The sequence below is a fragment of the Pelobates fuscus genome, chromosome 7, assembly GCF_036172605.1.
Source record: "Pelobates fuscus isolate aPelFus1 chromosome 7, aPelFus1.pri, whole genome shotgun sequence".
NCBI lineage: Eukaryota > Metazoa > Chordata > Amphibia > Anura > Pelobatidae > Pelobates > Pelobates fuscus.
Window position 1 is genome coordinate 136,880,784 of NC_086323.1, and position 13,375 is coordinate 136,894,158.

Sequence of the window (13,375 nt, forward strand, 5' to 3'; positions counted from 1 at the left end):
GCAATGTGAAACCAATTGAACTATTTGCGAAAGGCAAATTCGGGTATTTCAGCCACTTTTGCACTTCAGTTCAGATGATGATCGGATTTTAAAATCTGCTCAATCTCTATATGTTTACTAAATTGGTATTCACAAACAGTCTATTTGCGACAGAATTCCGCTCATTTAATTGATCCAGTTCCCATCACACAGATCAGAGGAACAGCAGTGTAACCCTAAACCTCTGAAGGTCTAACTGACTGTAACTCAGCATTCCGCTGCAGTTTGGTTACAATCGGGGTAAAATTTGACTTGATCTATTTTCAAACAAGCCTCACTTTTTCAGTAAAATTAAAATAACTGAGATGCTCTTGTTACATTTCAATTCAGTTAATAATGTATCTCAGAAGGATTTCTTAAGCCATACCAAAGAGAATTTAAGGAAATGGACAAAATTTGGTGATCTCCCCTTTTGTATTTACCAACTAATCATATTGCAGCTAGGCCTAGATGAACTTTCCAAAGGTGATGAGGATGCTCGGGGGGCAGATGAACTGTAAATGAAGTACTTACTGTATATAACTCATTAGTGACCTTTGCCAATTCCTCATGCATCTGCAGGCCAATTTCTTTACTCTGTCACCAATAAAGAAAAATAGGTTCAAAATTTTGTTTTCCACTTAACTGTTGGATGTGTAGAATTCCCAAAAGTGATTTCATATTTTAGATCAAAAACAGGGGGGGGGAAGGAACAAAACAATTTGGCCTAAGATTGCAATTTGAGAACTTAGTAAAGACCATCGCTAGGAATTGAAAGAAACGTTCTGTATTCCCTTGCTGTGAGTCAATAGAAATAAATCTTTAATCAAGCTACAACATGAAAGTATGGAAAGGAAATTGAATACTTGAAACTATGGTTTGTAGAAGGAGTACAGATACACATAACCTGAAATAATATAGCTGATAACCAATATTTATCTCTTTGGTTATGTCTCGCTTTGAGACTCTTTGTGTATCTTGGATACCTGGGAAGATTAAAGGGACACTCAGACCTCTAAAGCACTTCAGTGCTTTATGTGAGAAGAGTGTGTCCTCTTTATTGAAATTTGCACTTTTTTGTAAAACAAAAACAATAAATTAACCTTGTTACACTCCCTGGCTGTCAGACATCTGGTCCTGTTACTTCCTGGGGATTTTTCTTTTATTGCTCAGTGGATCTAAACTCAAGAGACAGCAATTGGCCAGAGCACCTGTCTTGTAAAGACCTCTCATTGAGCTGTATTGAGAAGTCTGTGATTGGACAGTCACATGAAGTCTGGATGGGGTTAGAAGGGGAGGGCTTGCAAAGACCGTAGACAAGAGATTGGTAGCTTTTGCATGATGTTTTAAGATATACCGTACCCTAATGAAAAAATGCATAATTAAGTGCATGCCTGTTTACATTGGGCGTATATGTACTACAGGGTAATTTATATTTATTTTATTTTTGGGCACTGGAGTTTCCCTTTGAGGCTGGCTTCATAACATGATAAATGTAGCTCTGAAACATCTTAATCTAATCTCATTAATCTACGTGCAAGGGTTGACCAGTAATCACACACACCTTCTTGAAGAGGCGAATCACATCCTCACTGATATGCGACAGCCTCACAATGACATTATTAAGGAAAAGGTCATTAAGTGTAGCATGGTCCTTGCTTTCACGTCTCGTCTGGGACAGAACCAGATACCAGCAATTCACTGGAGACAGGAGATGTTGATCCTTCCTGTGCAGCAACAACAAAAATGGAACCATTAATATTCACTACAGTCTGTAATTATCCAATACTTTTGAGCACCATGTATCAAAATTCTATATGGCAGCATTATTGTGTGTGCAGTGAATAACAGTAGGAATTTGAAGTGAGGGATTTTTAAAAGCAGATAGGGCAGCTACCGAAAGATGAGGTTGGTAGATTACAATAGATTAGCATGGAGAACTGGGGGTGGAGCACTTAGGACTAATTACATAAATGGGCAACTTTGTTTATTTTTCTCTATTTAGATAGGATCTATTTTGGACCACAGCATCATAAATCACCATTCAATAGCCCTTCATTTTTCCAAAATTAAAAGGTATTTAAATTTACAGGGAGTGCAGAATTATTAGGCAAGTTGTATTTTTGAGGATTAATTTTATTATTGAACAACAACCATGTTCTCAATGAACCCAAAAAACTCATTAATATCAAAGCTGAATATTTTTGGAAGTAGTTTTTAGTTTGTTTTTAGTTTTAGCTTTTTTAGGGGGATATCTGTGTGTGCAGGTGACTATTACTGTGCATAATTATTAGGCAACTTAACAAAAAACAAATATATACCCATTTCAATTATTTATTTTTACCAGTGAAACCAATATCACATCTCCACATTCACAAATATACATTTCTGACATTCAAAAACAAAACAAAAACAAATCAGTGACCAATATAGCCACCTTTCTTTGCAAGGACACTCAAAAGCCTGCCATCCATGGATTCTGTCAGTGTTTTGATCTGTTCACCATCAACATTGCATGCAGCAGCAACCACAGCCTCCCAGACACTGTTCAGAGAGGTGTACTGTTTTCCCTCCTTGTAAATCTCTAATCTAAATTTGATGATGGACCACAGGTTCTCAATGGAGTTCAGATCAGGTGAACAAGGAGGCCATGTCATTAGATTTTCTTCTTTTATACCCTTTCTTGCCAGCCACGCTGTGGAGTACTTGGACGCGTGTGATGGAGCATTGTCCTGCATGAAAATCATGTTTTTCTTGAAGGATGCAGACTTCTTCCTGTACCACTGCTTGAAGAAGGTGTCTTCCAGAAACTGGCAGTAGGACTGGGAGTTGAGCTTGACTCCATCCTCAACCTGAAAAGGCCCCACAAGCTCATCTTTGATGATACCAGCCCAAACCAGTACTCCACCTCCACCTTGCTGGCGTCTGAGTCGGACTGGAGCTCTCTGCCCTTTACCAATCCAGCCACGGGCCCATCCATCTGGCCCATCAAGACTCACTCTAATTTCATCAGTCCATAAAACCTTAGAAAAATCAGTCTTGAGATATTTCTTGGCCCAGTCTTGACGTTTCAGCTTGTGTGTCTTGTTCAGTGGTGGTCGTCTTTCAGCCTTTCTTACCTTGGCCATGTCTCTGAGTATTGCACACCTTGTGCTTTTGGGCACTCCAGTGATGTTGCAGCTCTGAAATATGGCCAAACTGGTGGCAAGTGGCATCTTGGCAGCTGCACGCTTGACTTTTCTCAGTTCATGGGCAGTTATTTTGCGCCTTGATCTTTCCACACGCTTCTTGAGACCCTGTTGACTATTTTGAATGAAACGCTTGATTGTTCGATGATCACGCTTCAGAAGCTTTGCAATTTTAAGAGTGCTGCATCCCTCTGCAAGATATCTCACTATTTTTGACTTTTCTGAGCCTGTCAAGTCATTCTTTTGACCCATTTTGCCAAAGGAAAGGAAGTTGCCTAATAATTATGCACACCTGATATAGGGTGTTGATGTCATTAGACCACACCCCTTCTCATTACAGAGATGCACATCACCTAATATGCTTAATTGGTAGTAGGCTTTCAAGCCTATACAGCTTGGAGTAAGACAACATGCATAAAGAGGATGATGTGGTCAAAATACTAATTTGCCTAATAATTCTGCACTCCCTGTATGTAGGGATTAGGGGGACAAGATAAATGTGTTCAGAACATTTTCTAAGTTTGAGCTACAGCCACGGAAGACTAACAAAAGGTCATTCACACAAAAAATTAGATACCTCAGTTGCCACTTATCAAGGACACAAACATATGTCTCTGTACAGGAAGACAGAGGGAAGGAGTGAATAGCCAAGGTGTTTAATTAGAGCAATGGGGCACTTATACAACAGTACTCTGGATAATGAGGACATTTTAACAGTCTGCCTGTACATATTAACTGTCACTTTCCAGAGTATGTCCATTTTCATACTGCATGACTCCCGGAGATAGAGTCTCTTACTTGAAGTGATGCTGCTCCCTTGTGCTGCGGACTTTAGAAGAGAACCTCTCAGCCAGTTTCTCCAGACTGCGGGAATATTCCAGTTCGATCTCTGCCTTCCTGCGGAAGAATTCCTGCAGATCCTGGAGCAGAGCCAGGCGGGACTCAGACTGCTGCTCTAGACATTTAAACTGTTCTACCAACTGCCCACGGATTTCTACAGACAAAACAGATATAGCAGATGCTATTATGGCACATTCTTGAATGAAAGTATTAAACATAGAAAGCAAAAATAAATAAGTAAAGCAAGAAAATATTAAGAAATAAAAAGTATGACATTTATTTACCACCCTAAATAGTTCTCATCTTACTTTTGAGAATAAATAAGAACATGCTTGTAACAAATTTCAAATGGCAAAGAGGAGGAAATAAATGATAAAGTAATGTACTAAAGTGTGAATTATCTGGAATTTGAAATGTTATGCCGAATCGGAAAAATTCTCTGTGTTTTCAGTTTGGCCATTTGTGGTCTGTAATTTGAAATACATTTTGAATTCCTGAAAATTCAAACTTTAGTGAATATCCCTCTAAGTATTGCAAGTTTCAACCAATTGTAGACCCAGTTTAAGAAGTGCTTATTTTTCTTTTAAGTCTTTTAAGGGCGCATCTCATTTTAACACCGCAGGAGAGGGTTAAAGTCCTTCTGAACGCATTATAGAGAGAATACATGGAAGATGCCAAAAAATAGACAATTTTCCTCAGCAAATTATAATCCTCTCATTGTTTTACCAAGTAACACTGTGCATATGATTGGGTATTAATATATGTGCAGCTGCTGCAGTCACCATATTTACAAAATATATCCTATCAAAAAATATACATCAGATCAAACAAATGTATATATATATAAAAAATATTAAAATAGGAAATATTAAAGGGACACTATAGTCACCAGAACAACTACAGCATATTGTATTTGTCCTGGCGAGTATAATCATTTCCTTCAAGCTTTTTGCAGTAAACGCTGTCTTTTTGAAGAAATCACAGTGTTTAGATTACAGCCTAAGGCTGCCCCCATTGGCCATTTCTCAGATGGCTAGTAGAAAGGCTTCCTGGGGCAGTGTTGACATTCAGTGTCTCCACCCTCTGCATACAGACACTGAATCAATGCATCTCTTTGAGGAGATGCTGATTGGCCGGGGCTGTGTTTGGCTTGTGCTGGCTCTGCCCCTGAAGAATCACTTCTGAAGATGTCAGCCAAGCAGGCAGATCAGCCAAGCAGCATCTGACAGGAACAAAAAGATTTTATTTAGGTGGACCAGAGGGGCTATATGATGGTTTTAACACTATAGAGTCAGGGATACATGTTTGTGTTCATGACCCTGTAGTGTTCCTTTAAATCACTTTGAAAACTTATCCAGAAATAAAATAAAAAAAGAGGGTCCATGGTTAGAAATTGGGCTAGAAAAAAAAAAGCTTTTTAGATTAAATGTAATATTCTATAAAATTCCATCCTGCATATATGCATTAATGATGCACTTTACGGGAAATCAATAATTGTTATGTTCTCCCCATTAAAGGTATATAATTGATGATACACTGTAAGCTGATATACAGGAGACAAAAGGTTCTGACAATAGTAAACATATGTAATCTAGAAAAAGTCATTGTCTGTCGTAGCAGTAAGCAGATTTCTTTTTTATTTGAGATATATGGTCATGAAGCTTCCATTAGTCGGATAAAAGCAGGTCTCAAGCTAGATGTATTTCTCTTAAAAATGACATTTTACAGCTAATTGTTAGACAACGTACTTGACGGTATAATATTCTTCCCTCCCTTGTCAGCTGTTAATTAATTGATTTGTTGCAAGAGACTGTAGAAATAGGTAATGTCTCTACACTACATACTGATATGCGAGTTGCACAAAATCAGACCATTATGATATGCAAAGAGTGTCACTCCACTTCATGTATATGGCGTCTGTATAGAGTATGCATACAGAGTTTAACCTCTCCTCTGCTGGAGGTGTAACTCGAGCTCGGGGAGCATCACTGGGCAGTTATCTGCCAGCGAACAATTAAGAGTTCCGGGCTGGCTGTTTTCATTGCAATGAATGTCAGTCATTGGCTGAAAGTGGTTAGATGATGCTCGTAGCCAATGAATGGCGATGGACACAGATTCCAGCTTATGCAATTCAGAGCCTGGTTATATTGTACAATTGTGTCTATTCAAAGAGCAAAATAGAGCATCCGGAAAATTACATTGATGAAGTCATACAAGTGGAAACAGGTCTGTTAAAATAAGTGACCCATTTACTAATTGCATTTGCCATTTAAAAATAAAACATTTACAGCAGTGCACTTTCAGGTCTTCATATAAGATAACACCAATACATTTATTTAGTTTAACAAAAAAAAAACAGTTCAGCCCTCTATAAATTTGATAAAGAGTGCTTGATAAAGATGCACAGAGTGGACCGATATGTACTTTTTGTAACATGTGAACTAAATAAATAGATTTTGTTGTTTGGTATGAAGATCTGAGAGTGCACTGACGTTTTTTGTTGATTTATCTATGAGAAGGCAATGGCAAGGATAAGACCAAATAGCTTTTGGATTAAAATGAGCAATTATATTGCTGTTATGGTGCCAGAAATACAATTGCACCCCACAATGTAAGTAGTGAAAAGAGATGCAAGGAGCAGCACCCTTTAGACCCCCGGTAAAAACTCAAACTAGTTTTCCTGGCACTATAGCTTCCCCCTCTGTCAAGGTACCTCCCCTGTAATTAATTAATAACAGGAGGCTCCTGCAGGGTTTAGCAATCTATTAACAGTGCAGGAGATAAGAAATTCTACTTAAACAGAATTTACAATAAAGGAAGTGAAGACATTAGATGACTGTGCAGGAAGTGTTTTGGAAGGCTGTGTAAGTCACATGGAGGGAGGTGTGACTAGAGCTATATAAACAAAGTGATTTAACTCCTAAATGGCAGTGAATTGAGCAATGAAACTGCATGGGCATGATCTATACACCAAAGCTGATTCATTAAACTAAAGTTCTTTTGGTGACTATAGTGTCCTTTTAACCCAATGACCTTGAGGAGTGAAATGACAAGTCCATAAGAAGTTGAACTAAATGTGGTGCAGCTAGTATACACAGCTGCACTGAAAGTGATCAGGAATCAGGCTGCCTTGTGGTACTGGCCAATTTTAAAAGCATAAGCAATTCCATATTTAATTCTCGTGAGGCACATTGTTGGTTCTAGACCATGCCAACTAGAGAGGCTAACATGACCTAAAATACATACTCCCAGACATATATGAACACAGACGCCTACTCCTAGACAAACATATCCCAAGACACAAAAAGGACACACACCTAAAGGCCTGCCATCTTGGATTATGGAAACTCTGCCACATTGGTAGGAAAAATGACTTTGATACAGATAACAGGCAGCTGTCACTTGTATTAGCATTATGTCATTTGTCTGTTAATTTATTCTGAAGTTATTGAAACGAGTAATGTGAGATGATATCTCTGAATTATTTTATGTAATTCAATATGATGATGTCACCCTATGAGTTACAGTGCTTACAATCTCCATCAGCAAGTGTCTGCTTTACTTGTTCCCCTCTGTTCAACCGTAGCTGTCTGCAGTTACAGAAATCTGACCACACGCAGAACACTACATAACTGCTAAGTGGATGGAAATGCTCCGTATTTCATTGGAAAGCACATTTAATGACATGCTCTAGTTGAGCTTCTTTAGAATTTTAGGGGTCCAAAAAGGGGAGAAAAAAACCCCAACAGGTATCAAAAGAGGGTTGGGTCTCTCCAGCTGGATCTAGAACTGCTGGGAAGTACGAATTACAGCAAGATCAATAATATATAGAAACATTGTAAATAAAAGATTTTGTCATTTGGGATACAATTACATTGTCTGCATATTTACCATGCTGAAGGAGCTTTTACCCTGTGTGAGCCAGCACATTGAGACTCATCATGACTCACTGTCATTTAAAGATTGTTCTATGTTACTATATGGTGAGTACGCGCCCTCCTGCCCTGTGTCACTGTCCCACATTTCTAATGCTTTCGGACATGTGTTCATTAACTGGATCTGCTGTCATTTCACATCTGGACTATTCCCCAATTCTAGCTGCTATCAGGACTTTGGACAGCTTCCCAATCTGCTCCTCAGGGCCCTCTCGCCTCTATCACAATCTGAGATAATTACCCCTCACAGGCACAATGTGAAGGCTAGATGGGTAGATTGGAGGCTGGATGGGTAGATTGGATCCTTTCTGCTGTCCGATCCTATGTTGCCACCAAGCTATAAAATCTACGTTGGGACATAAAATAGCTGTACAAAGTCTGATTAACCCCCTGTGGATCTAAAGTTGAGAGTAACAGAAAAAAATGTTCTATAATAACAGCCACCAAATCTTGAGAAATTTAATTTGCACAGCTCCACAGCTAAAATATCCACTGAAAATAAGCAGTACACAATATTGTGTGCCTTTATACTCTGTATTCACATGTCCTTTAATAAATATGATCTTGAGTGTTCTACGATTAACGCAAATTATTGCACAAAATGAATGGCTGCTAGGTAAAATTAGATTTCCCCTTCATATGAGGCTTATTTAAAGCAGCCCCATTAGTATACAATTTTCACAGCCTTCTCCATTTAAAGGAGAAGTTTGGTCATTCCAAGCTAGGTGGCAATATAACTTCATTTTTCCTTTGCTTGTTTTTGCCATGACACAATTCTCCCGAACAGGCAGTCACAGAAAAGGAATCTCATGCTAACTGCACGTTGCATTGAGTAGGAAGCAAACATTTACAAATTGGAATGCTCTGACATACAGACCCTTTCAATTTGACTTATAGTAATGCCCATTTTTTTTTTTTTTTTTTTAATCTTTGACTCATTAATTCAAGTTGTGGTTTGTATCATTTCATGCCTTCCCTTTAAAGAGGATGAAAACCATTAAGAAAGGAATCTTGATAACTATAATTTAACTTACTCCACATAAAATGTATATACTAAATGTTCCGTTGTAATTAACTATTACTAAGACACTAACTGCACTTTTCTATGGTTTATTTTTGTTCTCTAATCGTCACTCTATATGAGAGACGATTTGTATATACATACAGACTGTTTCGCTCTCAAACAACATGGCGACTATCGACTTATCCATATATGGACATGGGAAATGCGACCGCACTGTATGATGATAAAAGCGGAAGTGACGAAAGCGGAACACAGCCGCGATCAATCCTCAATCATGGAGATCCTCTCAGATACAAAAGGAGAGCGGGAACACAGGAACACACACCGACTGACAAAGCCCACTGGCGAAGCGCGTCTCGAACGTCCAGGAGGATTAAGGACTTACCTGAATTACTGTTTTTATACAGTAATTATATTTTGTATCAGTGTTTTTATATTTCTAATACATTTTATTTTTTCAACTCCTTCCTGTGGACGTAAGCATTGTTCCTGACATCCATCTATAGGGTCTTGTGCCCCCTTATTGGCACATACATCATTATACTCAGAGCCAGGTCTATAGGCTCTGAACCAGGTGAGCAGTTCTGTGTACTTCACCACTTAAATTGCAACTCATCTATATACTACACCATATTTGGTCTTCTTTATTTTTAAAGGAACAGCACGCTCTCACCAACTGTAGGTTTCATGTTACCCCTAAAAACACGCCTGCCCAAGCGATCTGAGCCTGTCCTGCTGAGGCTCATCACCATGTGAGTGGGTCCATATATTTTTATTACCACTCCACTGTTATTTAACGTATTACACGACTGTACTCTCTATCTCATGCCCACCTCTAGGTTATTACAAATAAATCCAAGAGAGGGGGGAGGTGAGTCATTTATTTGTAACTCTTGAGCGCTCCACCTATTGACTGGTGTTGGTCTTCCACCACACCGTCTATCACTACATAATTTAACTTACAACTCATACATAACATGAGTGCTGTATACATTGTAATGATTCATTTCTTAATGGTTTCAGTGCTGGATTGATGACACAAAATGCTGATGGGGAACGCAGAATCATTGCAAATGCTTTCTTTGATCTATGTAGAATTCCTATTGAAAAAATTGCAACTAAACGAACACTATAAAATGGATTGCAGTCAATGACTTCACTACAGTGGATCCCTAAAAATGTGGAATGCTGGAATGCCTAGGTCTGCATTTCTGTGTTCTCTGGAGTCAGACATGATTTAAGCTTTAGATTGTAAGCTCACCGGCTATCTAGCAAATTACTCTGTATTAGGGATGAATTAGAAATGAAAATTCTGGACCGAAACCGAAAATTCAGGATGCATTTGGCAAAAAAACGAAAATTACTTTTTTCCCCAAATGATTTTTAAAAAGTTGTTTTTTCCCTATGTATGTTATTAATATTAGACTTTTTAATAAATGTAATTAATCTAATATGACAAACTTCCCTTCTCTTTTAGTGGCCCCCACCCCGCTTAATGTTTCCCTCTCTCCCCTCTAGTGTTCCTCTCCCCTCCCTCTTTTTTAGTGTCCTTTTCTCCCCCCCCTCCCCTGTCCCATATTGTTCTTCCCCCATCCCCTGTCCCATATTGTTCTCCCCCCTCCCCTGTCCCATATTGTTCTCCCCCCCATCCCCTGTCCCATATTGTTCTCCCCCCATCCCCTGTCCCATATTGTTCTCCCCCCCATCCCCTGTCCCATATTGTTCTCCCCCCCATCCCCTGTCCCATATTGTTCTCCCCCCCATCCCCTGTCCCATATTGTTCTTCCCCCCATCCCCTGTCCCATATTGTTCTTCCCCCATCCCCTGTCCCATATTGTTCTTCCCCCCATCCCCTGTCCTATATTGTTCTTCCCCCCATCCGCTGTCCTATATTGTTCTTCCCCCCATCCCCTGTCCTATATTGTTCTTCCCCCCACCCCCTGTCCTATATTGTTCTTCCCCCCACCCCCTGTCCTATATTGTTCTTCCCCCCATCCCCTGTCCTATATTGTTCTTCCCCCCCACCCCCTGTCCCATATTGTTCGTCCCCCCCATCCCCTGTCCCATATTGTTCGTCCCCCCCTCTCCTGTCCCATATTGTTCGTCCCCCCCCCTCCTGTCCCATATTGTTCTTCCCCCCTCCCCCAGTCCCATATTGTTCTTCCCCCCTCCCCCAGTCCCTTATTGTTCTTCCCCCTTCCCCCAGTCCCATATTGTTCTCCCCCCCTCCCCTGTCCCATATTGTTCTCCCCCCCTCCCCTGTCCCATATTGTTCTCCCCCCCTCCCCTGTCCCATATTGTTCTCCCCCCCTCCCCTGTGCCATATTGTTCTCCCCCCCTCCCCTGTCCCATATTGTTCTCCCCCCTCCCCTGTCCCATATTGTTCTCCACCCCCTCCCCTGTCCCATATTGTTCTCCACCCCCTCCCCTGTCCCATATTGTTCTCCACCCCCTCCCCTGTCCCATATTGTTCTTCCCCCCTGTACTATAGTGTTCTTTCCCCCCCTCCTTCTCTGTCCCATGGTGTTCTTTTCCCCAAAAACAGGATAGGCCCATTTTTGGCTGAACATTTCGGCAGCCGAAATTTCGGTGCATCCCTACTCTGTATAAAAGATCTTCAGGGGCTACACTCCGCTCCCGGAGAAGCCCTCAATTTTTAGTATTGGTCTGTTTATATTGCACAGTCTTTTTTTCCCAATTGTACAGCACTACGGAATATGTTGGTGCTATACAAAAGCCAGTAATAAATAAAATAAATGTCAACCAGTGCTATTACTTCCAACACTATATAGTGTTATTTCATCATTTTGTCTGAAATAAATTATCATAAGCATTTAATATAAATATTTCACGTTTGCATCACAGGCACATACCACAAAAAGATACACCAAGTATGCCAGACCACGCCTACTACTGTTTTAAAAATATCAAAATAGTTTGTAAAAATTCTGAAACGGTTAATTCTGGATATACCGCACCATGCAATAACTGAAAACACTGGTTTAATTCACTGCACTTTGTCTCATGTTGTGGAACAAAAAAATACAAGGTTTATATTTGGAGAGTTGTATTTTTAGCATAATTGGTACCTTTACCACACACTCATAAGGTTTATTTTGTCCCCAGACAGATCAGGAAGAAGTTATCTACTGGATCAATAGGGAACAATAATTCAGAGCAAAGTGCAATGAGATGTGACACCTTGGGGAGTAGTTGATCCTTGTGTGTATTGGGGGGGGGGGGGGGGTGGAGTGAGAGGGGGATTCCTTGGCAAAGTGTTTGGGGTTTCTAGCTATATTGTGGACGTAAACAGACACTTTCGGCTGAGTCTCTGTGACACAAAACCCTCTGCTTCCGGGCCTGTATTTACAGACTGCTCCTTCTTAAATCTCTAATTAGCAGATCTGTGGGTAGGACCTAAAAGGAGAAGTGGTTTCAGAGTAAGGATGAGGTTAAGGGCAGATGAGGAGCAATTCCACATATCAGCTGACATGAAAAACCAAAATCAAGTCATCATGTGTTTTGGCTCTGGTCCAGTGAGTGGATTGTAAGCTCATGTAAGACCAGACATCAGTTTAAGTCTGCAACACTGAATATGATGTAAATGACAATATATTATTTAGCCATGATGGGGCCATATGGGGGGACCTATGGTTAATGTAGAACTGCAAGTCACATGATACTTTGTCAACCTGGCTATCCAAGAGCTAAAAAGTACTTCCAAATATAAATATATATGTACAGCATTAAAAACGGTGTAAAGACATATCGATTGTATGAATCATTGATTAAACACAGCTTAACCCTACCCAAAATTCTCCCCCTCAATATAAATCACTGTATTTTGAGTTATAATGTAACAAACAACTGCAAGTAACTGTCATGATTCCGGGAACCAAACACGCTAACACACACACAGAAAAGGTGCAGTACCGGACCTTAGAGTGGTCGGGCTAAGCACACAAAGAATAGACAGGAGACCAACCGAGTAACGGGAACCAGAAGACAGAATAACGAGAAACAAGCCGAGGTCAAAGGGTAGGAAAAAGTCACAAAGTCAGATAAACAAGCCAGAGTACGTAACCAGAGAGTAACACCAATTCAGTAGCAATACTAGCAAGCAGAGACCACAACAGGGCAGAGAGGAACAGGAAAGGTAAGTATTTAAATCCATAGGTTAATTCTGATTGGATAATTTCCAATCAGAATTAACAATCACACGTGGGAGATTTCTAGACCTCCCACTGTTATTGAGGCACTGTGCCTTTAACGCCGGGTCAGGTGGCTGACCCCGGCGTTTATTAAAATGGGCGGTCTCCCAGCGTGCAGCGTCATGCATGCTGCCGCTGGGGGACGTAGAGGAAGACGCG

General features: G+C 40.2%; 1 protein-coding gene across 2 annotated transcripts in view; it reads right to left on the reverse strand.

Annotated features, from left to right (window-relative positions):
* Positions 1-13,375, reverse strand: part of SRGAP3 (SLIT-ROBO Rho GTPase activating protein 3) — a 137,496-nt gene that overhangs the window by 30,688 nt on the left and 93,433 nt on the right. For both annotated transcript variants that reach the window (XM_063426686.1, XM_063426685.1), the window contains exons 2-4: positions 4,005-4,200; positions 1,583-1,745; positions 553-615 (exon numbers count right to left, since the gene is read on the reverse strand). In XM_063426686.1, coding sequence (XP_063282756.1) covers positions 553-615; positions 1,583-1,745; positions 4,005-4,200 — 422 coding nt within the window. The remainder of the gene's footprint in view (positions 1-552; positions 616-1,582; positions 1,746-4,004; positions 4,201-13,375) is intronic.